Source organism: Sprattus sprattus (genome assembly GCF_963457725.1).
Source record: "Sprattus sprattus genome assembly, chromosome: 3".
Taxonomy (NCBI): domain Eukaryota; kingdom Metazoa; phylum Chordata; class Actinopteri; order Clupeiformes; family Clupeidae; genus Sprattus; species Sprattus sprattus.
In genome coordinates, this window is record NC_137922.1 from 34,517,212 (window position 1) to 34,543,807 (window position 26,596).

Genomic DNA, 26,596 nt, shown 5'->3' on the forward strand with positions numbered 1-26,596 from the left:
TTCTGTGAGTACTGAGGAAATCTCGGAGCTGCCTGCTTGTCCAAAAGGCCACGCCCATTCACACTGGCACAATATGGAGCCCATAGCCCCGATCCGGTTGCTTGATTGGGTTTCCATGGTAACTAGTGACGGTCATAGGCAGTGGCAGCAGTGGGAGGGCCGGAGCCTCTTGATGCCGCACTATAATAATAAGGGGAACCTGAAAGTTAACGGGAGAAGAATGGACTGTTTGAAAACACATTAGGCATGTACTGTATGTCTTTAACTTGTTAACCTCTGTCTTAGATAATAAATAACATTAGACAATGAAATTGTGCCATAGACCATTCTGCCCATCATAGAAATACTCACTTAGTAATGCTGGGTTGCTGAACCTCCAGGCTTCATTGTATGTTGTGTACTGTGGATGGCTGTAGGGGTTCCCTGAAAACTCGCTCCCTGAAAACAAGTAACAAACGTATTAGTTCCTTTTGTCATCTTTTAGGCCATATCCCAGTTCCCCCTAATAAGACGATTGGAAGTTTTGTTTACACCTCGTCCTCCTAGACCGCTCAATGTACCCGTAACACCTTCAAAACTCATACCGTAACAAGCCATGGTCGCTTGTGTATTGGAATACAATTTATTTTACCACTTTTATCTTTTATCAGCACTCTCTATTTGTTCAAGTCTACTAGAGGTGGTTCTGGCGTCAAATCTCAGGGGGAGATTCCAGTTGGTCTTCCACCCTCGTGTAGGTTTTATCCTCCCCACAGTTCTTTGTGTCATGGAATGCCATTGTGTGGAGAAGTAACTCAGCCCGTGTCAGTTAGTGGTGCTGTTGGTCTAGGTGGTTTCTGTCTTTATGAGACAATAAAAGGTGGGATTTTATATGAAGCCGGTGAGGAATGGCTTCTGGTTTAACGGTGTTTGGGGCCTGTCACTAAATCTTAGTCGGCAGGGCGCAGATGAATGGGAAAAGGCACAGGAAACAGCGCCGAAAGGGATTATGAGGAATTTTCACCCTTTGTCCAGTTCTTTGTGCCCAATGAAAATGAAGGAGACAGTATTCTGCCAAACAGAAGGAGCTTTGTGTTTTTCCATGCAAACTAATTTTGTTACTGTACAGTGCAACACACACACACAAAAATGAATAAATAATTGATGAGTTGTTGCTTCTCTGTAAACTCGACAGTGAAAACTGTAACTCTACGCTATACAGCGTACAGGATAGGGAGTACACTGTCTGCGAGACTCTGCTTCATGCCCTCATCACACAGAGGCAAGGGATAGTGTTCATATGATGCTTGCAGAAAGTGTAAAGATCATTCGCTCACTTGCTACTGGATAGTACTCTACCGCAAGAAAGGGATGATGTTACAATCCTTGTTGTGAGTAGCGGACAAAAGACACACACACTCGACCCACCCCTACACTCAAACACACACTGACACGCACCGCACAGATGACAGAGAAACACTATCCCCATCCCTCAGAGATGAGGGATTTAAATATTTACAGGCCTCCCAATGGCTCCCAAGTTTGGTGACCCCCGACTATTTGCGGTGAACCTGAACTGCAGGTTAAGTACCAGGGGAACGGGATCCACTGGCGAGGGCAGGAGCTCGCCGATTGGGGAGGACCAGATATGTGTATCATCAGACCGGGAGATTACTCAGGCAGAGGCATGAGACTAGGGACAAGGACTTACAGGGGCTGGGGACATGCGACTAGGGACAAGGACTTACAGGGGCTGGGGACATGCGACTAGGGACAAGTATTGAGAGAACTGTGCCGAGTCCCACGCTTTCATGACGGCTATTGAGTGCTTGAATCTCCTTTCACATAGATTTGACATCCACCCACCCCACCCACACAGTATGCACACACATTGATCCAAGTCCATGAGACAGCCAGTTCATGTGTGTGGGTAAATCTAGTTAATCTGTAAATGCAAATTATTTATTACTTATCCTCCTGCCAATGTCAACCTTGATTTTTAGAAAGAAAGGAACCCAAATTTGAGCGATCTATCCATTTAACGCTGAGGTTTAAGGGTACAGAGCATATGAGCTTTCTTAAGTGCCGAGAGAGGGATGGAGAAGTTAAGAGATATGAGTACGTACCAGGAACCATTCCAGCAAGTGTTGATGTTGGGTAGCTGCCTTGGCCGGTGGGGGGTACGTGAGGGGGGTACCCAGGTAGGGTTGTGTTGGCCATATCTCGACCTGGTGGGCGAAACAACAAAAACAGAGACAGGCGTGAGTCAAAAGGAAACTCAATTTCAGCGTACTCACCCTGCTTTGAGAGAGAAAATTGAATCACTTAATAAAGCAAAGGCAATTTTAAGTGTAAGTGAAGTTTCATTTATCTTGCTTGCTCAGTTTTGAACTCTATTTCTTCTTACACCACATCTTATTAAACTATTATTGAAAAAATAATATCTAATTATACATGTACACAATAATTATTTCTTCATTTACTTAAACCAAACAAGCCTTTTTGTAGCCTGTCGAGAAACTTCAAAATGCTATTGTGGCCTTCAGCTTCCAGACTTGTGACTCAAGACTTTAAAATAAAAAAAAAATAAAAAACACATACTGGGCTATTTGGAAAATATGCTTCAACATGGCCCCAGCACAAAGGGCCTTGACTAAAGCAGAACACCCTCACTTCACTATACATGTGGGGAAACCCAAACGCTGATTCACACTGGACCCCATTCACCCCGGTGCGGACCTCCGCATTCATCTCCGTAATTGGGGATGACAGTTGGCTATTCTAACTAGACACATGTAGCCCCTGCTAAGCCACTCTTCTGGAGGATGAGGCCCCTTGATGCATTGTTAGCTGTGAGGGACACTGTAATTTATTTTTTTTGTGAGGGGGTGAAGAGGATTATGGAGGAATCAAACACTAATGAGCAGGCTGATAGCCGTAAGGCCTGGTCATACTGCAGGACAAACTTTGCGTAAGCCTCGGATAACAATGTAATAAGCATTAAGCTTTTTAACCAAACCATTTTTTTTTTGGTTCAAATGCAAATAATGAAGTGTTACACAACATCAGAATGTTATCATTGCTTTTCAGTGAAAAATAACCTTTTAAAAGAAATGTTAGTGAATGCCTTTCCCCGCATACTGTATGCAGATAAATAACAATATGCAAAATTCCAAAGACAATCAACCATACCATCAATTTCTATTCTATTACTTCAGTTAATTTCATTGTTAAATCTAGAGTAGTGAATGCAGGATTCACTCCCACTACTCCTAACAGTTTTCCATAAAATGTATTAAATGTCTTAAACTGTATTGTGTGGAGTATTTCAAGTTTGCTAGAATTGTGAGGCTTGAATTTTGTGCCTAAAAGCAGTCTACACGTTGGGGAAAAACCCTAACGGTCTTTGTCTGAGTCATAACACTGAGTAGCGCCAACTGGTCGAAATAGTCAGTTGTAGCCAAGTCAAAACACAAAGGCAAAAGAGTATGGTGTGTGTGTGTGTGTGTGTGTGTGTGTGCGCGCGCGCGTGTGTGTGTGTGTGTGTATGTGTGTGTGGCTGTGAGTAAATGCTTGTTTATGTATGAGTGGCCGTGGGTGTGTGTGTGTCATGGTAGAGGGGAGGAGACGGTTGGAGGGTCAGAGCATATGGACAAGTACACACTCACACACACTCACACCAAAGGCAGACACATAGTGAGCGATACAGAGCCACGGACAATGCCTGCAAGGCCACTGTTTCCACAAGAACCTTAAGGCCTGATCTCTTAGTCTCTCATCAAGACCAGTCGCTTTAGCTCACTTGAAGGGAAATCAACCTGTCAATATCCACATGCACTCCAACCATGCATATCTGTCAGTGGAAGTGATGCGGTTTCACCTCAAGAGTCACATACAAGGTATAAGCCAGCTTCTATCTTTAAGATCTATGCCACAGATAAGAGGCGTTAAACATTTAATTACAAAAAGCTTTTCCGGACAGTAAGTGGAGTCAATCAAGAACACTTTTACCCACAAAACATGATTTCTGTTACTAATAATTCCCAATGAGTGACAAACCGTAGTACTGTTAGCGTGATTTATAGGTACAAAATCGTGGTTAGCCAGTAATTGCTATGCAACTTCATGCAGAGCCTGACATGTTGTTCCCTTAAAAAAATATTTATAAACACGCATCAAAGCAGAACAATGAAAGAGACGTTGAGCGTGGCTGCCTGTCCCCCTGTTTAAATCTCCTGGTGGAGGGAAACGCTTGGGAGATCTCTCAGTAGTGCATGATAGCCTCATTAGCTGTCTCCGAGCCAGTGTTGTTTTATAGCGGAGATGTGTGTGTGGAGAATCCTCATTAAAATAAAAAGAGGCTTCTTTAGATCGGCTGCTGCACTGACAGCCCTTGTTGGATTTAAAGCAGAGAGAATCTTTATCAATGTGTGCACACACACACACACGACCACACACACACACAGTCTGCACACATACATGCACTTTAAAAAAAACGATTTCTGCAATAATAAGTCCTTAATGTAATTATATATTGACTAGTAAGTACTCAAGGAGGTTGCATTGTGTGGAAACAGCTCAGTTGCACTTAAATCCTGCATTCAGTACAACAGTCTTGCGTACTCCCCATTTTGTCTGGCTTGAAGGAGCCCATGTTGCATGGTGGAGTTCTGTGCTGCATCAGATTCTGTATTTACCTAAGAGCAAAGGGTACCTGACCCCAGTGATGGTTCCATGATCACTAAACACTGGAGCCACTAAGCTGAGAGTGTTTACTTACAACTAAGCAAGACAAGTTTGCTACCTCCTGCCAACAAACCTGTCAGCCTTTAATTATCATGGTGAGAGACAAACAGGTCTCTTTCTTTCTCTATTTCTCTTCCCCTGCCTGTCTCTCAGTCCCTCCATTCCCTGTCACAGCAGATGGAGAGACCACAAAGCTGTTTACCTCAGAATTTGCTTCAGTGCGCTAGCCGGGAGGAGGAAAAAAAAAAGAAAACCCTCGGCAAGAATGTACCCCACTCCTATGGATGACCTTCCTCTCCGCTGGCATTGGGAAACAAAGTCATGAGCAAATGACTCTTTTGCTGCCGCGTGCATTAAATTCACCACGACAGGGACACCTTCGTGTTCACAACGCCTCCGACTGAAGTCTTTTGACCTCCATTTTCTATATTCGGAACGTGGCCATTTATCACCGGCCCCAAAAACTACTTCACCCTAATTAATTACAACTTAGCAAAAGGATGTTTGGAGAGCCAAATTGCTGTAATTCCCCCAACACCCCGGTGAAAGTCATTCATTATCAAATGTGTGCTCAAAGGTTAGTTTGCTTTTGTGAAGACAAAATAAGCATTAATTTTGGAGCCTAAGCATACAGGCTCCCTCGTGACCACAACAGACGAGGGGCTCTGTCAAACTGCCACTTGTCTCGCATGGTGCTTCGCTCTTCCTGAATTTCACAGATAGTTTTTTTTTAATTCATGATCAAACAAGAGTATATTTGACTACAGGTCTCATGTATTAACCCTGTGCTTCATGATATGCTTCATGCTTCATGCCTTTATCTCAACTTGCTGGTAGCAATGTAAGCTTCAAAAGAAATGCTACTCAACTCAGAAGGACGGAAACTCTTAGAAGGAAATCGCTAGTGTAAAACATTAGACCCACCATCTTGATCTTAGCAAAAACTCAACAAGATGATGGTTCCTCCATCAAATTCATCTGGCACAGCACACACCAGGTTATGTAGAACAGCACGGATTCCAGAGCATCTGTCATCTAAGCCACCTCAAAGTTCCCAGTCACCTTGTTCACAACCAGGACAGCCATCACTCCTCAAACTCCCTCTGACGTGAGCCCTGGCAACGCCTCTCATTTCGCCCACCAACAGCATAAAAGACTTCAGTTAATGGGTCAGTGAGATGGAATTGAAAATGTTTGAATGAGAAAAAGAAAAAAATCCATCAAAATATCAAATCCATCAAAATACCAAAAATTCTTCTGCTGTGAATAAAGCCATGGCTTCACAATGGGCCTTATCCTATGGCCTCCCATTCAGGAGAAGCCTTTTGGTAGGCTTTGCATTTGGAAGCGAAAGGGTGGGGGTGGGGGGGGTTGGCGATTGAGCTATTTAATTGTATATGAGCTTTTTAATGTAATATACTATTAACAGGGCTGAGAAAGAGAGCTGGCTTCTATGGAAGGCAGCCGGCTGAATTTCGATGAAATTTCAATGCTTTAAATCCCGCTCCCAATCGAGCTGCCTTTTCGCAGGTACTTTTGAGCACTAATAGGATAAGCAAAGGACACAAAAGATTTCTATCTTTCAGGCATTACACTGTGAGTGCAAGAGAGAAATTCCAATCTCTTCTGGCAATGAAGAGTCCATGAATCATTCATTTTTAATAGATTATGCAAATTCCAGGACATAAAATCAACAAGATCAATAACGGCGGGTGTTTTTAATTGGCGCTCGAAAACATTTTAAGGATGAGCATAATCTCCACTTCGCGCAACCCCCCCGTAAAGGCGCTATTAATTTGAAATTGGATCTCGGCCTAAACGCAGAAGATAATTTAGCACCCTTTGCATGGCTTGAAACCCTATCTGCAAGGTTTATCATACGCCTGTAAACTATAATACCCAGCCATTACCCCAACCCCAAACGCTACACCTGATTAAAACGCATTGAGGTTATTAGCGCAGGCAGTCACTTGGGGAACATCAAGCCAGTGAAATACCCACTCAACGCAGAACAAACTAGAGTATATCTCGATGTGAGTGTGATGTAAAAATCATCCTGGAGGGTTAAGTCTAGCGTTAACGAAAATAGAGGCTGTTTTTTTCCCCCCTCCCTCTCTCCCTATCATCTCAATAACTTTTTTTTCTCTCTTAATAATCCATCTGAGGGAAAACTTTCTTTCAAATCGCCAGGGACACACTCTGATGCACATGCCCCCGCACATGATTAAGTTCAAAATTGAATAAAAAAAAATTAAGTTAGGAGAGGGGATAATCAAAACAAACATAGAATTACTGAATGCATTTTTTGGGGGGGGGGGGAGTACAAAAAAAAAAGTCTCCTGTCAGACTAGCTAGAATGTTTTAGCTGTGTTGGGGAGGCCGGTGTCTCACGACAGGCTCTTATTCACACACGTGTTTCCTCAGCGTTCCTACGTTGTGTTTGCCCCTAATGCCTCCAGATTCGCTTCAGCCGGGTCTATCAGGTCTGAGGGGGGCCTCCAGTAGGGGTGAAATGCATCCCCTGGCCTATCGCAGGTGCACACAAAGCCAGTTTCCTCAGCCTCCGCTCACCCTCTCCTCTCCTCCACTCCCCCTCTCCTCTCCTCCACTCCCCCTCTCCTCTACCCCACTTCTCTCCCCTGCCCAGGTGCCCCGCTCACACAAGCGCCCCACCGCACAAAGGACAAACACACACCTTTCTTCTCACGAGGCCTGACTTACAACGGATATCTACCTCCCACATATTAATGAGAGAAAGACCTCTATTCTTTTCCAGTGCAGAGAGAAGGGGAGAGAAAGAGAGAGGAAAAACAGCAAAGGATAGAGGAAGGAGGTGGAGAGAGCGAGAACGAGAGAGGGCCACAGACAAACGGACAGAGAGAAAAGAAGAAGAGAGATAGACAGATGGAGGCAGATGTAGAGAGAGCGAGATGACATAAAAAGAACAGAGACAGAAAGAGGAGGGGAAAACAGAGTAAAGAAGTGGGAAGTCAGAGGACAGGAGAGAGATTGGCAGAGAAGACAAGAGAGAGAGATAGAGCACAGAGGAGAGTGAGGGAGGAGAGGACAGGAGAAGGCTCTGCCATTTTCAATCATTCTGACCTCCTCCTCCGCCACCTCCTCCTCCTCCTCCTCCCAGCAGAATCCATTGCCTTTGATGGCTGCTGCATAATTATATGAATTTTAATAAAAGCTCCGTATATTAATCTCAGGCCTGACAGTAATCGTAAACTATCAGTAAACTTAACCTTCTTCGAGGTAATAACAGTGGCAACAATGAAACAATATTTCAATTAGTGAGGCAGTCATTAATTATGACAGGCACATGAACGGAACACAGCAAGGGTGTGAGAGAGAGAGAAAAAGACAGAGGAGGCAACGAAAGAGCGAGGGACGAGAGGGCAAAAGGAAACACCGGCTCAGTGAACAGACTGAAGATACGGATCTCAAACACACTCATTCTCCGACTTGAGCCAATGAACACTTTCAAATCTTATATTATATGATACTCTATGCCAATAGTGCCATTGAAAAGTACTTAGGACTTAGTGACCCCCTCACAATAAGGTAGGCTAGCGGGTAGCACTGGTTCACTTTTGAAAACAGCAGAGCTTTTGTTTTGAGTCTCCTTACTGAGCCGAGAGAAATGGAGGAGGCCAATAGCATTTCACCACCTTTTCAGCTCAGAGTAAAGAATTATAAAGGAAAATAAAATAATTCACAGTTGTGGTTTTATTTTTTTTATTTTTGACTTTTGTTTTTTCAAATGCCATAATTAGACACGGTATAACTTGTGTATAACTACAGTTGGGGTAGTAGTGTTTTCTGGATTTCCCCTTAGCTGAATCTGTGGCTTGGGAACATGGGCAGATAGAGCACTCGATCTTACCTACAGGGTAGCTTTGTGACACACTGGGTCCCAGCTCTGCATTGGAGTTGGAGGACAAGCTTGGCTTCACGTCGTCCAGTCCAGCGTTCAGTGACGGTAGGGAGTATTCATGCGCCTGAAAAAAGAGAATAGAAAATGAAAACACTGGGACTTTTTTTTAGGTTTCTCTAAACCCCCCCCTCAAAGCAGCATCTCTGTGAACCTCTCTATCTTTATCGTTCATTCCTGTCTTTCTTTCTCTCTCTCTCTCTCTCTCTCTCTTTCTCTCTGTGGGTTGTTGGGTGCTAAAAGTGTGAGAATGTGTGTGTGATCGCTTGGCGGCGCGGCAGGGGGACAGTTGAAGCATATCATGAATGTATTTGGGGTATTGTCTGGGAGGAAGTGGGGTTTTGAGTGCAGAGAAAAGCCAAGGCGTCAGCTGGCCCTTTGTTCCTGACTGCAGTCATCCTCCTGATCAGCCAAGTGAGGAAGCAGCACAGGCGCTTTGTTACACACACACACACACACACACAGACACACAGACACACACACACACACACACACACACACACACACACACACACACACACACACACAGGCAACCACATGCAAACATACACACACACATTCACAGTGTAGCCAACATTTACCTCCCTTTCTTTTAAGTACACAATCCAAGCCAGCAGTAAAATCTTCCACTTTCTAACTGCACTGTTCCTTCACTGAAGTTCTCCATGTACCAGTGAAATACTGGGCGCTATTCTTTAAGCAGAACTTTGTTCTCCAGCCCTGAATGCTTCTTTCATTTTCATTACTGGTAGATAAATGCGAGATCCCTAATCTGATCTCATCCCACCGTATGGCAAGGCTTGCTTAGCATTTCTTTCTCGTTACTGGAGAGATGGAAACACGTTGTGGCGTTAATGGTAGATCTAATCTTTTTTTTTTCCTGCTCTTTTAATGAGATGTGACTTCCGGAGTATGTCTGTTGACAAAGCATGTCCAAAGCCTTCTCCCTCTGTGTACGTGTGTGGGTGTGTGTGTGTGTGTCTTCTCTCTCTCCCACACATACACACACACACACACACACACACACACACACACACACACACACACACACACACACAGAGGAGCACACAGAGCCTCTGTGGGTTGCGGTCCCACAGGGGAAGCCTGTGACCCCAGACTTGTCTGCCTCTATCACAGATAAACTCTAATTGTCTGCTACAACTGTTCCTTGGCGCATTTGTGGATGTTTTCCTCTTTTTTGAAAGCCTCAGACGCAGAACGGGCGTTTTATCATGCAGATAAAGCCAGGGGAAGGGAAAACAACTGAATGGGGTGGTGGGGGGGTGGCTTTGAAAAGGATGACCAAATGGCTGGCAGAAGTGTGGGAGTGGTGATTCCATTGAGTTTTGCATCTCCAGAATGGCTATTTAATGCCCCTCAACAGAAGCCAGACGTTGGCTAATAGGACTGCGTCTTTAGCGGTGGGGTTGAGAAGAAAAAGAGGAAAAAAGGAAGAGGAGAGAGGGAAAAAAAGAAAAGACAAGGGATCCTCTAAAGAGGGGAGAATGGTCTGAGTAATATTGCATTAAATTAAAACTGATTTTTCTGGACCAGTCTGAGCTCTTTTTTTCCCCCCACGCAATTCTTTATTTTTCCCTCCCCTCCTCTCATGGCCTTCATTTAAAAAAACCCTACCTCAGTTCTTCACTCCCCCTTTTTTCAATAGCCTCCCTCTCTCCCTCTCTCTTTGTGATTGCAAGTCATTTCCAATTCGTTTTGGTATTGATCTTGCAGTAGAAATCAGTTTGGTAATTAGCTGCAAATTAGGCCTTCTTCTGGAGGTGAGGCCTGTCCCCCTGATTTATCACCTGCGTAATTCGCCGCGATTGCAGAGAAATTAAAATGAACTCAATTAGGGCGATTACTCTGGCTTTATGGCGCCGACTTGTAGTTCCAAGGGAGAAATTAATAGTTGCTTGTTGTTTAATAGTCAAATGAAAGTAAATAAAGGTTATCCATTGTAATAAGTCCAAAGCTTTTAATCACAAGGTTGGACCAAGCTAGGGTTTCACATTGTTGTTCTGTAGTGCTGGGGGATTTGAGAAGGTCTCTTAATTTTTTCTCTAAATGATGATGGATAGAAGGTGTTGGCTGGCTTAATGTCACATGGAACTGGTTGGCTGCTGAAAATGGCTTGTGGCTTTGTGTTATAAATCTGCCATGCAGATTAGAAGGAGCCAGACAGCGTAAAGCACCCTGAATTAACAATGGCGTTGTAGAAATATGAATCTAAACTGCGCATTCTAACACACAGAAGGAAAAACAGCACATTCTCAAGCTGAATAACACAACAAAAGCTTGAGATGAAACAAACCACCACTGATAGGGATTCTTTATATGTTGCTCCTCTCCTCCTTGCCTCGCCCTCTTTTCTGCTATTCTCAATTACAGTGTTCCAGGGAATGTTTATTTATTTCCATCACAAAATCAATAATACGTGGGATATTTTTTCTCTTTCTTTCCAAGAGATCCCTACAGCATTGTCCAGGCGCTTTTTATAATGCCGGGCAATTACTGTTAAACCATCTCTGCTCCTTGCTACACCATTTCGACATTCAGCCATTTCTTTATAGTACAGGCCTATGAGCTGGATTGCAGCGGTATCCCGTCGCAGTAGCCGGGCCCCAAAGGATTACATGCAGTAATATAACCCTCTCTGCCTACTGCTAAAGGAGGAGGATAAAGTAAGTGTATTAATGCTCACTCAGGTCCTTTAGTATAAATGACTTCTCTGTGCTGACGGTGCAAGGGTTTCTGTTACTTAAAACGGTGCCAAACTAATTTATGAGCCAATATCAACGGACTGATGGCAACTAATGTTTTAGGTCCCAGTAAACATGCATGCACACACACACACACACACACACACACACACACACACAAACATAAACAGTCCTCAAATTATTTACTCAACCTGCCTGGTTTGGTCACATGGGACTTTGAAAAAAAATGGATCCTTAATTAGCTGTTTTTCTTCTCTAGTCTAGCTGTCTTTTAATTTTACAAAACCTACACAAAACCATCTGCCAAATCAAAGACTAAAATGTACAGTAAATACAGCTTAATTTGGAGGAATCATCGACTCCTTGCCTCCATGAATACACACATGCACACACACACACCACAAACACACACACAGACACACACGCACAACAAGACATAGAAGTAAGTGTGTAGTTACCTGCTCAGGCTTGATGTGCTCCGAGGACTGGAAGACGTCGGGGTAGGCCGGCCGCTCGAAGACCCGGTCCAGGGCCTCTAGCTGCTGCTGCGTGAAGGCGTCGGCGCGCAGGTGCTTCCGCAAGCTCTCCACACTACCCTGAGAATCACTGTGTGGGCCAGAGCCATCTGAGCCATCTACAGGGACAGGACAGAGAGAGCAACATGCTGTTTCCACATCTGAGAGGGGGCCACCTGCGTGGAAGTACCACGTGAAGCGTGAGGCTCACTCACATACACTCTCTCGCTCTCTCTATATATATGCCAACTGAGCCACACAGCCTCTACCTCCCTCTCTCTGTCTGTCTGTCTGTCTGTCTGTCTGTCTCTCTCTCTCTCTCTCTCTCTCTCTCTCTCTGTCCTGGTCATTAGCATGGGCCTTAGCAGAGAAGGGGCACTGAGGGAAACAGATGCATTGTAAATGCAACCGCGGAGCCGTAATGGCTGCTGCTGTGAGCCAGCTAGAGCCCCAATGGCGGACGGCGGGCCAGCCTCCTGCTGCATTAGCGGCATCATGATGTGAGAGGCTGGGCGGTAATTGATGGATTACCGTCAGCGCAAGCTTCCACTTCAAAGGAGAGGCCATGAGTTTTAATGAAAGTGGCGGCGGTAGCAGCAGCGGTAGCGGCAGTAGCTCTGGCAGCAGAAAACCGCCAGACAGCAAATGAGTGGTGATCGCGATGGCCATTTCAATCCTGTGTGAAACACTCCGGGGTTTTTTTTTTCTGCTTGTTTGTTTTCTTTTTTTTCTCATTCTTCCCTGGGAGCGTGTGTGAGAGAATGCGAACACCATTACATTACACAGTGTTTAAAAACAAGGCAAGGAAACAAAATCAAGGGAAGGAAATAGTGCTTTTAAACCACTGTTTTTTTTTTTTGCCACCTCTTTTTTCTCCCTCTCTCCTTCTCTGCCTCTTTTTTTTTTGTGTGTCGGGTGTGTAGGGGGAGGGGGGGGGTGCAACGACAGGAGGCCTGCCCCTTTCTTTCGATTCCCCCTCTGAATAAAACTCTGCGGTCTTGTTCAATCGTTTCCCTGTGAAGCTCCAAACAGGCGCGGGCGCGTGTGGCCCCCCGCTCTCCCCTCCCGACTCCCCCTGACCTGATTACGCTGCTGCCGGTCGGGAGAGGGATGTCTTCGCTTTTCCCTTTTGTCACTCTGTGTGCGCGACGCGTTAAACCCCCCCCCCCCCCCCTTTTTACAGCACCCACCACCACTATCCCCCTCCTCACCAAACCACAGAGGCAAGGGAGAGGCTTGTGTGTGGTTTGGTGGTGGTGGGGGGGGGGGGGTTGGATAGAGAGGAGGGGTTGAGGCTGGGGGCTCGTTCCTTCTCATCTTCCCTCACCGTCTTCCTCCGAGTCTCGGCTCCCTGGCGAATCTGTCATTCTAAATTTGCAGCAGATTATGTCCTCTCCACTGCGATGGGGGTGGGGTGGGGGGGCCTGGGTGATGTATGATATGCACGGCCCCTATTGATTGCCTGATCTGGTGGCGAGGAGGGGAGCCGAAATGAACTTGAAATGAACATCATGCCTCAACTCATTGTGCGTATAATACTCCGCTTAATCCCACATTTTTCTCTGCCACGGAATTCAATTGATCAATCATGTCTCGCTGATGGTACCATTTCAGGGCCGTTATTGCCTCTCCATCCCCTCCGCCTGACCTTTTTTCTCTGCAGTGGCTGGGACCACGGAGAGGATGAACCTGACTCCCATGATGAACAAAATGTATCTGTAGACCTGACAGAAGGGGTCAGGGGATGTGTGTGTGTGTGCGTGTCTGTGTGTGTGTGTGTGTGTGTGTGTATGTATGCGCACGCAGGTTTTCGCTTGCGTTACAGAGAGACTATCTGTGTGTATGTGTGTATGTGTGTATGTGAGTAAATAGATAGAATTATTTTGCATCTCTGACATTTTGCTGTGCTGGTGACAAATATGAGTGTACAGCGGGTTACAGATATTGTATATGGAATACTATTACAATACAAGCTGTTTAAATATAATGCAATTTCATTTTATGTAATAACAAAGCACAGGGAACATATTTTAGTCCCTTTTTCTTCTGACATATATTTGAACAGGCACCTTCTCTGGACAGCCCCCTTGGGGCCTTTTCAAAACACTGCTTGTTTTTGCTGCTTTATCAAACTCAATTGCTCTCTTTGGAGCTGGCGTAAATAGTCATTAATTACTCCCCATCAGTGAGGTGGGGCATCAAACTGATCAATAATCCCACGTTTGCCATTAACTGTGCTGGAACACATACTGCCCACCCAAATGAAAGCCATTTTGTTCCAAGACATATACCGTTGACTTATGCTTTGAATTTGAACTTGTGTGGTTCTTTTTATACATAATACGTTTTCTCTGTGGTAGGAAGAATAGGTCATACGATCTTTATGAGTTGCATGTGTCAATTTAGCTCCAGTTAGTTTGTATCTCAAAAAAAAAAACTTCCAAAAACACACTTCCTCAAGTCATGTTTTCATCTGTGAGCAATTTGAAAGTCATTAAGAAATCCAAAATAAAAACCGCATTGGCCATCAAAACGCCTTTCCATTACAGGTCTCAGAATGCCTCACACTCTTAGTCAACCTGGTCCCGACCACGGGCTAGAATGTTGGTGATTGTTGGCCTCTCTCACTTCTGCGGTGTCCTGGTGCCATTTTATTGATCGATGACACAGTTGAGTGTATTCATTTTGACATGGCTCTGTATTAACACTCTGGTAACGAGGGACCAGACTCCATCAGATCAGATAACCAGCTCTATAAAACTGGCTTCTCTCCATGGGTTTGGCACCAAGAGGTCACGACCCCTTGCAGGAGATTGAGCTGACGCTATTCGGTGCTGGAAGGGAGGAGGAGGAGGAGGAGGGAAAAAAAGGAGAGAAAGAAGCCTTGGCCGTTCTACCTGTGAAGCTCACCAAAAATAGAACACTAAAATGGGCAGTCATGGGAGGATTGATTATTAAGGCAAGAAATGTATATATTTCAGGACAAAATGTCACTAAATTGCCTTATCTGATAATGGCTTTTGAGATAAATGCCCTTGGTAAGATATGTGCTCTATATTTCACTTGTTCCTCCAGGTTTGACACCTAGACTGAAGGGGTAAAGCACCCATGACTCAAGGTAAGCAATTTGTGTTTGAAATGTACACTTTTCATTAATGGTTTGAATATGCGTTCTTTTTTTTGTACTGTGTGTTTTTTGATGGGGATTTGTGTCCTTTCAAACAAAGGAGCTATGCAAACAGTACATAAAGCAGAGCACAATTGTATTTTGACTAGTCTAATGTATAGATGCCCAGGGATGGAGGACTCTGCAATGAAACATGATCACTGAGGTATGCATTCTTCAACGATTATCTTTCATTCCAATGGCAGTGTACTACAATAAGCGTAAATCAAACACTACTAGTGGGGAGGAGGTCCCATCCCCCTTAGCTTGGCTCGGCATATGTACGGTACACAAACACACACACATAAACAAACACACACACACACACACACTTATGAATCACAACCTTCTAGTCTATTGGTAGCTGGCTTGGCTTATTGTGGAAATATCTGAGTGTATGTCAAGTCCCTGGTGAGGAAATAGGGGTGGAAAATCAGCGGGTACTGTGTGGGGAAGCGATGCGACCAGCGCCATTCGTTTCCTGCAATGCTCCTGTATGTTTAGAGCTTCATTCATTTAACTTAGTCTGGGGGATTGCTGGGGGGGGGGGGGGGGGGGGGAGGGGGGGCGGCAGGGCTGCCCAATAATGTGCCCAATGACAACGGATTCCAGGAATATGTCTGCTGTTGTTTTTGTTCTGGCGCTTGTTGTTTCCTTGATAGCTTTTCTGTAGGAGGCTAAGTATGATTATCCAGGATTAATGTGTTGTTCACCCCTCTGCCTAGACAGTATGAGAGTATGGCCTTTTATTACTGGAGGTTCTGACTATCTCTTCATTGTCAATATCTGGCACATTTCAGTCATTACAACTGAAAGGCCTTATGTAACGTACAGTTGACAGTAAAAATCAGTTAGCCACCCATATGTGTTGCCAAACAGTCCTTGCAAATATAATTAGACATCTGTAGCCAAAGAAAGGAAGTAACTTACAGTGAATACTAAGGTTCATAATTTTGACCTTGCAGTCAATAGAAAGACAGAGCCAGTGGGCATATATTAAGAATTCATCCAAAACAGCAAACGTGTTATTACTCTTGGGATTATTTCAGAACTTAAGACTTCATCATGGCTGCTAGTGTGATACAGAGTGACAGAGAACAGTGTTTTGAATTGGTCTATGTAACACTTACATTTTTTAATTTCCTACAACCCCTCAAAAATGCTCATAGTGTCCCTACAGGTAGTGTAGTCATCCATCAGTCACAAATAATTGGTTTGTCTGTGCCCTGTGCTACCAGTTGTATCTCATCATCTCATAGATATGGCTGAAGCCTGGACCCCCAAGCTATTGCTTTTGTCTTTCTAATAGCCTGCCTATCTGCGGGAGCGAGGGGCTGGGGGTGTAATAGGGTGGTGGGGTGAGAGGGAAGGGTTGGGGGGGGGGGGGGGGGGGTTCTTGGGGTGAGGAGGGGGGGGGGGGGGGGTTGGATGTTAATTTGTGAAGTAATAGCTTCCCTCAGCGGAATTGCAAATTCTCTTAAATGTCACTATGTGCGCCGCACACAAGCGGACAGTGGTGGTCACCTCCACCTCGCTGTCTAAGGGGGAGCACCCTCCCCCCCCCCCCACCCCCCCCCCCCCCCTCTGTCTCCCTCCTTCCCTCTCTTCCTCTCTCTTTCTCCCCTTCAAACAATGGCTGCCAAGTGTAACGTGCTACTTTTAATTTGCAGTAACACATGACAGTGGCAGATTAATGGCTCTTATGACACCTGTGTCCCTGAAGTCTCTCGCACCGAGCCCCAGTGTACATAACACGTGTCACACTACATTATCGCCACGGCGCCCATGTAATGGGGGACCTTTTTTAAGGGCACTGCTGACTTCGGAACTTACTGTAAGAGCTGTCTGTCGCCTTGGCAAAGAGCCATGCTCCGCCAAAAAAACTAAAACAAATACCTGAAGATGCCTGGGCCATCCATTATCCTGCCGCCGAGCGGACCTTGCAAAGCTCGTCTTTTGCCAGGTTTGTTTTCCTTTCTTTTTTCTCCCCCTCTCTGTTCATCTCGCTCTCTGCATATAGAGCTGTGAGTTTGGTTGGGTGTTAGGATGGGTCTCTGTGTTAAGGATGGTGGCTCTCTGTGAGATCTAGTGAGCCCTGGATGACTGTACAGGACAGAGCATTTCATCCTGCCAATAAGTGCACCTAGCAGGCAGAAATGAAGCCTTAGTAAAGAAAATGTACGTCGATTTTTTTAAATGTTGGCAAAAACTCACCACGATTATTTTCAAAAACACTCCTATGTGCGGCTACATTACAGAGAAATACTTAACTGAAGGTAACTTAATTACACAATACGTAATACGCAATGGCGTAATACGTAAGTTAATTACACAATATTACTAACTCTCTACTCTGCTTCTCTGAGCCACTTCTTATATTGATAACCTAGTAACCTTAGTTACCATAGTAACCTTCAGAGATAACTGTCGATATGTACTTAGTCATGCAAACCCTTCCACCATCTTTAAGGAAAGGAAATTGATGCTCAACACGCAGCATTACGAGCTATGCATCTTGGGTCAAGAGGCACCAAGGCACCCACCACAAATGATGTCAGATATGATACACCATGCTATTTTTGCCCAACTCTAGCTGGAGGGGAGACATTGTTTTTAAAGCACCTCTTGATGGGAGCGCATGTGACCACGGCCCGAGGTTTTATCTCTTTCTCAGATGAACTATCTTCCAACCCTGGTTCCAGGTGGGTACAGTCTGACTGTGGCGGACGAGAGGGGTATATAAAAACCACAGGCTACACCCCCCCACCACCACCACCCCGCACACACACACACACACCCCACTATCCCCCCCCCCCCATCCCCCTGCCCTCTCCCAGAACAGGCCAAGCACTTAAATCACTGAAATGGCTGCACATCAGAGGGATCATTTGAGACCGAAAGGGGGAGAAAAGAGCGAGTGAGTGAGAGGGGGAGAGAAAAAGAGAGAGAGAGAGAGCATGGGAGAGAGAGAGAGAAAGACAGAGAGAAGAAAAAGCCCACAGACACATGGTCTGTCACTGAGAGGAGCGTGAGCCTCACACAGACATAATTCTGCTGAATGTCCTCCAGAGCACCTCCATGCCCTTGCCTGTGCCCGTGCGATGTGCCTTCTGTCACCAAATGACTGAGCCTTTAACTGTCTCTAATCACGGAGAAGGCACATTGTGGAATGCTGGAATGTCCCCGGTAACGGAACGTGCAGGCGATGCAGCACACGACGTGCGGTGGCCCCCGTGTGTTTCCTTTTTTTTTTTTTGCGCTTCCAGCGAATACATATGCTCCTGCGCCATGCTGCTTTTTTACATCGTTGCCGGGGTAATGTCTCCCGACGCATCATAAGTCATCAACCCCCTGCACGCTCCGGCAAAGTGCATCAATTCTGCCGCTACGTGGAGAAGCCTTGCATCTCCGACAGATCTATTGCACGGCCACCCACCGAACAAAGGGAAAGAGCTCGCAGACCTATTGCTGTGGTGCCTCCACCTTGGGTCAGACTGCTCTTTGAGGCCTTTTACTGTTTAACATCAAATGTGTGCTTTAGCAAATAAATATGTGTCAAATAAATACATTACATTAGCTAAACACCCAAGCTATTTCCAATCCACTCTGTGTATGTATAAAAACCAGCAGAAACAAAATATATTTCAATGTATCCATTGCTCGAGTAGAAACAGGCCTATTTCAATCCAGTGCTGCCTTGCTACAATTTGGCAGTGGGATTCGCTATGATGATGTAGATTACCTCCAACGACAAGAGGGAAATGCAAGCTCTGCCTCGGCCCAGCTTGTGATGACGGGCTAAATCATCTCCAACACACACACCACACCCCTCCTCTCCCCACTAAATCCATCGTCTGCCAGAGCACCTGCTCAGTCTCTCTCTCTGTCTTTTTTCTTTCAAGGGAGATGCGTTGATTTAACATAATTTAAAAGTGAGGAGAAAAAAGGATCTGTGATTACAATGTCAATAATCGAATAAACGCCCCCAAAAACCAGAAAGACAGAGAGAAGGAGACAAGGTCCTTGACTTGAAATGTCTGCTAAGGCTGCCGTGCTTCTTTGACTGACCTGGGTGGCTGGCTACATCATCTTGACATGTAATTATCTTAGCCAGCTTAATCACTTCAGAAAAGATTAATTGCAGAAGACAACAGTGGAGGTCATGTCTTCAAATCAAAAGCCTCTCTTTTCTCCCCTAACTCGTACACCTGTCCAAAAACACGCTGAGTATCTGTGAGATCATTCATAGCCACCAATAATGCTTGAAAACATGGCAAGAATGTTGAGAAGCTGAGATGAAGAACAAAGTCTTGTGTGTTGCAAAATTGGGACAGTCGCTTGTGTTCTGTCCTTTAAAAATTGGCAAAACGTTTTCTATTGTTGAAATGTAAAGGCTTGTCATATAAAATATAGAACTTAATCTGTTTGGGTCTTGAGTTGATTTTTAGTGATTGAAACAATTAATATTGTGGCAACTTATTCAGAGTTCAGAAAAACATTGAGATCATCAACTAGTAACTCAGTTACTCTTGTAAGTCAATCCTGAAAATGAGTGATCAGAGAGTCATAGAAAAGTTTGCCACCATCTCTTAAAAGGACACTAGGTTTACATCAGCATTAAGCCTCACTTGCTCGTAAAACCACACAGCACAGTACAGCCCTCTCAACAGAGGATGTGTTTAAAAAAGAAAAAAAAAGAAATTGCCTCCCTTACCCTCATCTCGTTTCCTCTTTTCTCCATTTGAGCGGGGAATACCCAGAATGCCGTTGATGGAGTAAGACCCCACTGGGTCATTGGAAGCACTAGACACAGGCGGGGAGGCTGTACTTGGAACTAAGAGAAGGGGGGAGCTTGTGTTACTGAACAAAGAATCACTCAGAGTGCTGGAATAGTTATTCTTTGTGTGGACTTTCTAAGGTGGCGTTGAACTGACAAAGGTAAATTAACTGGGTACAGTCTGGCCCATATGCATAAAAGTAGGGTCAATTAAGGTCAAGTTAGGTTGAGCATGCCGACAAGCTCTCATGGGCATATGCTATTTAATTTATATGTAAGTGACACAAAACACATTCAAATGATTCATATTATGTTTTGTTCGCACCTTGTTGCATTTTACTAGCAACATGTAAACCTAAAGCAAACTTCAGAAACATAAATATATTTAAAGGTGTAAGACATTGTATGAACTGGCGTGATCTAAAATTGTTGAATTGTATTGTAGGGGTGAGTGTAAGAAATGCTCTTACCTATGGTGTGTCCTGGATTGGAGAGGGAAGTCCCATCGGGGGAGGGGTGGAACGGCTGCTGGACTTTGGTCCGAATGATCCTGCGATGTGAACAGAGCTTGGTTAACAACAAAAACAGAAAGGATTTGGATGCATGTCTACTTTCGTCTAACCAAAGAAAAAAAGAAACCCCATGTTTTGTTGCTGGCCACTCAAGCCAAAATAATCATCAGACAGAAGTCGGGTATGTGTGAGTCGGAGCGAGGGAGAGTGGAAAGTTCTGTCTGGCACTGTGCGGACCCAATCAAACGAGACTCGGAGATATAGAGATATATTTATACGTGTGATAGAGTCACTAGGCCTTAAGAGGTAAGATATAAAGAAAAGTCTTCATTGCACTTTTGGTCTGAGTGATCTTGCAAACAAAGCATGAAATCACATCAATTCACCTCAATGATCAGCTTCACTGCTTCTACCTGGCCAACACTAATCAGCCTTTCTCTCTCTCCTTCTCTCTCCCTCCCTCTCTCTTTTTCTTCCCCTCTCTCTCTCTCTGCTTTGGCTCAGGTTTAGTAAGGTGTTGGGGTCTCCTAGCTGCTTGCGCCTGTTGGATCTAACGGGTCCTGTAGACCCAAGCGCCTCCTGTGCCGGTGCTGTGGATGAGGCCATATTGATCAGTGCTAGCGGATAAAAAGTTGTGGATTAGTCACTCAGGCAAAAGGATGCAAATAGAAAGCTATAAATTATATGTGACAGGAAAGCGATAGTTCCTTATTGCCTTGCACAAGCTTACGGCAGCATTAGATTCCTTTAATCTGAGTGGCACTCGGGGAAAAAAGGGGAGCTGTCACCATAATTTGTAAACTTAGGAGCAATTCATCACACGTGACACCGAGCCCATTTTGGAACAGACGTGTGCGAAAGTCGTTGAAGGAGTCTACAGCTTGTGTACAATGCTGTGCGCAGGCAGCTGAATTACTTAGCAAACGCTTTGGAGCAGTTTCACGCAATAATGTAATATGTACACACAAGTTGTATAATGCTGTACTATAAGCTTAGAGTCCAATGTTATCCCAATATGGATTCAGGAGGGTATTGATTGTAATGATTCTAAACACATCGTCTTGGGGAGTTAAAGTGCATGTTTGTGTTGCCGTCATCAAATTTCAAAGGGCAAATGTGTATTCATTTTAATTATTGTGCTATTGATATTGGAAGAAAAAGAGGACAAGCCTGGGGATTATCCAAACTGTCCTTGGGGCAAACCATCAAAAACAGCACACACGTCTGGTGCAGCGACCGCCTATCAATATTTTATTCAAATTTTTCCCCTCTCACTGCTCTCTATAACAGTTACTTGACCCCCTGACTTTTGGAGAGTGACATAAATCCAGGGACTTTATTTGGAATCCATGTTCTTGATATTGAATAAGCAATTTGGATGGGTGAATTAATGACTTAGCTGTTGTTGAAAATCCCCTCAAGAAATATTAAAATTGCTTTACATCTGAATCAATAGTATTGAGTTCCTTTGGGGGCTCTTTTTTTATGTCTCCTGGCTGGTGTGGCTGATACTTGTTGGCAAATTCCTCTCACCAGTCCAGACGCCCAACAACAGCATCTCTGTAACATTTAATAATGCATGCAGGCGAAAAGTGTTTAAAGCAAGAACATCCGCCTTTCTCAGCCTTTGCCAGGTCGTTTTTTCTGTACACATGAGTACCTGTGGACAAGCCTGGGTCTTTCTCTCTTTTTTTTAGCTATGTGGTAGGAAATAAATGTTGCCTCGTGAACTGCGAAAAATAAATAAAATGGGCAAATAAAAGACGGTGTTTATTTTTTTGTTGGACACTTATAGGCATTCCTGGAGGAAAAAAAACACTGGTATTTTAAAGTCATTATTTGTGCAGAGTACTTTTTTGACACCACTGAAGAGAAAGTTTGTGGTACTGTAAAGTCATACATCAGACAGAGGAAAGACTTTGTATACTACATGTAGTAAAAAAAAAATAAGACTCTGTAGTTGGCCTTTCAGAAAACATTGCTTTTAAAATTATTCTTGACTATAAAATTGACTAAATGCTTACATTTATTAAAATCTCATGATCTACACAACAATTCATTTTATGAACGATACACATCCAGTCACGTGTAAATATTTGTATTTTAATGTAGTATAGGCAGGTAAATCAGAATGTGAAAATACACCGGCAGAAGATGCCACAAAATATGCTGAGATACTTGAAATCCATTCTACACCATGTCAATTCAATCATTACCCCTCTTTACTGTACTTGTGCCATATCAGTGCTCTGTAAATTATAGAGCGGCCCTGGATTAAAAGGGTTAATAAAGCCCCATCCATTCCAAAATTCCCCCCTTCACTGGCAAATATGTTCAGAATGTCTAATGAAAAGAAACCCAAAATACTATAGCTATCATCTCTTGGTAGCAGAATTATATTTCTTTGTATTCACATTTCAATTTATTACATAAACAAAGAAGGCATAGTGTCCAATTTCAAAAACGGCTGCTGAGAATTTAATTAAAGGCTGAGTTTGCTGGGCCTCTTTAATGATATTAATGTATATTTTGAGTTTATCTCATACATGTGTTTGAACCCGCTCAAATGGGCCTTTTTAGGCGACCACGGGGCATGAAATGAATTTTTTCAGCCTCTTTCTCCCCCCTTTTCTTATGTGAAGCGGCCCATGCTCATTAAAATGTAATGCTTATTCTGCCTGTGTGGAAGACTGCCTCTTAACCAAAGTTCATCGCCTGCGTTCTCGGCGAGGAGGGGTGAGTATGAGTGTGTCTGGCGGGGGTGTGTGTGGGGGGGGGGTGCTCTTTCTTTTTCTCTCGTCTATATCCCTCACCCCACCTATTGGCATTCTTCATCAAGCACCTTGTTTGCGCATCCCCGTAAAGAGGTGGCTTGCTTATTGGACAGCAGGTATGGCAGTGCACTTGTCACGGTTAAATGGCCCACGTTTGCGCGCTGCGTAATAAAGTCAATTTAATCGTTTCATCTGTTGTAAGGCCAGTAGAGTTTTTTTCTTTTACTTATCACAACTATGAAAGAAAAAGCGCAACACACGAAACACTGACTTGCACATATTTTACAAGTGGACAGGTATATTTCAGTTCGTTAGTTAAGACAACTGCCCATATCACAAATTAATAGGGGCTAAGGCCCTACTTATGGTTTATAATTTTGTTTTTAAATATACTGAGGCTTTGCACAAATTGTACTACTTGTACCTCTTCAGGTTATGTCTTTCACGACACGTTCAAAGGCCAGACATCTTTCTACATATTTTCTCTTTGCGAGCCTGGGTATCACATTCATTTGAGCCCAGTCTAACGCATTAGATCTGGTATTGAACGATTGTGGTGCTCCGTACTTCCCAAAGCCACAGAATCTGGTCACCGGCTATTGATCCGTTTTTAACCAGACAGATGCGCTTTTGGCGCTCCCAGACCAAGATACACCGCTGATTGTTGTGGGAGTTGAGCACTGAAAGGATTAAATTGCGATACTGAGACCACCCTCAGCGGGGGAAAGTTGAGGATCTTCAAGAAATATACGCAATTTAATATTAAAACGCCAGCTAACCTTCCTACCTTTTCAGACAACATGTGGTCTAGATAACACTCTCACAACATGACACTCATTTTCATTGACATTACATCCTACTTGAATTAGTTTTTGCCATCTATCAAAAAATTCTGCGCCACAACAGACGTTCCTTTTTGGTTCAACCCAGCTCAAGATATGATAAAACAAATCCTACCTGTTAATTGATGAAACGCTGGGAACAGTGTCGTTGTCGCAGACCCCCTCAGCTAACAGTCTATCCCTGATCTCCCAAGCGAACATGGTGGGATTTTGTCTCTTGTAGTCGGCGATTTTATCCACAACCTTTGGAGTAGCAACCTTTGGCTTCGATCCGCCAATAACTCCCGGTTTGATGCTGCCCGTCTCGTAGTATCTGCAACAACAACATACCGCGAGGCAATCAGGACATTCGCCAGCACAATATTTGCTTATTAAGTTTTCTGTTTAACGGTTATTGTGAACACATCAAGTTTTGACAAATAGTTGCGAATGGAATGTAGGCCTACTTCAGGAATTAATCTTCACACTGACAGCCTATAATGTTTTGCTATTCAGGCGGTCAAAGCCCCTCATAATTGCTGAATAGCCGTGTAAATAAAAGGGAATATATATTATTTAAACAATGATAGGCATGCACTCAATAAGTACAACAATCATGCTAACAGTTAACTGTCCGTTTTGACATTCCAAGTGCATAAACAATGTACCTTATCAAGTCCTTTTGATAGCTGAAAAAATATTTCAAGAAAATTCAAATGTCTTACTGACATGAATCCTGCACACATCTTTTGTGTATGTAGTCTATAGGGTGTTGGCTTTTCTCTACAAAGTGCTTCAAATGTTTATTTAACAGCCGAACTTAATGCTCCGTTCACATTTCATATGGTATAACTGGAGCATTATCTGATGTGTTTTAGGAATTAAAGCTAATTGCTACTGTTGGCGCGCTTGCCTATCAGTCTTATTTTGTTGTTGTTTCAGGCATCTTTATTGCTGTCTATTGCTATTTCGTGAAGTGTGGGTTGTCACAGTTTTTTCTCTTTAAATGCGTCTGAGAGGGGTAATTCTCCTAGGATATCCGGTTTAAGGCACCACGCACTTGTTTGCTCTCTTACCTGCCTAAGATTTTGCTGACGCAGCCGTGACTGACCCGTAGTTGTCTAGAGATGTCACAGGGTCGTACTCCTTGGTGCGCCAGCTCCACGATCCTCTGTCTCACAACGTCAGGAAGGGGTCTGCCGTTCACAAACACCCCGCCTAGCTGGTTCACACCCCCGTGCCCTATATGGGAGTCAACAATGCAGACAGTACCATAAACATACATACCTGGAGCCATGTTATGGAGGAAAACACCAGTCTTAAAATCTATGGCAAAGCCTACTAAAAACAATGCATTTCTTCATAATAAAATATCTATGAAATTACAGCCACTAGCAATTTTAACAAACATTAGTTCCACTGTGGTGCGTGGTGATAAAGCAGGGTGCAACTGATCACTGTATTACTTCTTACCAGTGGTAGAGTAAAATATGCCGCCAAATTGCATATGGTGTAACGCTTTATCATGCAAATAGGCTACATATTGTATAAAACCTATCAATGTAGGCGAAATTCAGCCATATTTGTTATATGTTGGTTAAGACTTTACACAATGTAGCCTTTCACTGTTGAACTGCAAAAGTAAGGTAATCTATTCTTTGGTAGGCCAAAACTTTCCATAAAATAGCCTAGCCTACACTTTGTTTAATACGATCTCAATTATCATACTTTAAAACTAATTTCTAGTGTCTACTTGCAGAAGCCTGCATTATTAACATTATTTCCCCACTACAAAACTTGTGTAGCCTAACACATGGTTGGTATTTTGGTGTATGCTGTATTTTTATCCGCAACTCGGCATCTGCTATTAAATTACATGCTCATTCATTGTCTTTGTTCAGTAATGATAAATAATTTAAAAGACCTTTGATTACTCACATTACATATTATTCAGTAAATGAAGAATAATTCAATTATTTAAACATGTGACTATGTGACCTGTAAAATAGGCCTAATAACATATTCAATATGCCTGCAATGCTTTCGCCTCCTCTGCATTGTTGTTTCAATGCTTATTAGATCATGAGGATATAATTCGCAAAACTGTATTCATTCATTTATTTTTAAGTGGTTATTTAAAGATAACGTAATTTCATAATGAATTGTTCATCACTTATTTCATTTCACATTTAGCCAATATTAAAAACATATTGTCTTTTTTGAAAGAATTAGCATGTCAAAATGAGTAGCTTTATATCAGGTGCATTTTCAATGTTAACAAAAGCTAGCACGAGAAAATATGACCAGGTCTTTAGATATGAATTCCAAAATTTTGTATTCACAGAAATCCCCCAAACGCTACTGTATTACATGATGAGCATCAACATCTTCACGCGTTTATTTAGTCTACGTCGAAGTTCATGCAGGGATTCGTCGGACTAGTTATTTTGTGTGTGTTGTCTTTTGGTTATTTGTTGTGTGTTTGCATCTATGGGAATTACTGATCAATGTAAGCAAAAAAAACATTGTTAATAGCCTATAACAGAAAAATATATATTTTAGGCTGCGTTTTCTCCCCGTACTCCCATGATACTTACGGTGCATCGCTGAGAACGGGTCTGCTTTGCAGTGAATATCCATTGGATA

At 43.6% G+C, this 26,596-nt stretch overlaps 1 protein-coding gene across 4 annotated transcripts; it reads right to left on the reverse strand.

Annotated features, from left to right (window-relative positions):
* Positions 1-58: 58 nt before the first annotated feature.
* On the reverse strand, positions 59-26,596 carry pax2b (paired box 2b; the record flags this gene model as incomplete). Of its 4 annotated transcripts, none has more annotated exons than XM_080834142.1 (10): positions 59-180; positions 352-438; positions 2,106-2,207; positions 8,615-8,729; positions 11,844-12,019; positions 19,781-19,900; positions 20,314-20,393; positions 24,087-24,284; positions 25,027-25,192; positions 26,548-26,590. In XM_080834142.1, 10 exons carry the CDS (start codon positions 26,588-26,590, stop codon positions 59-61), a joined length of 1,209 nt encoding a protein of 402 aa, XP_080690268.1. The 4 variants fall into 4 exon arrangements, with proteins under 4 accessions (XP_080690268.1, XP_080690266.1, XP_080690269.1 ...); XM_080834140.1 differs by having other exon boundaries at positions 11,844-12,106; XM_080834143.1 differs by having other exon boundaries at positions 123-199; positions 26,548-26,596.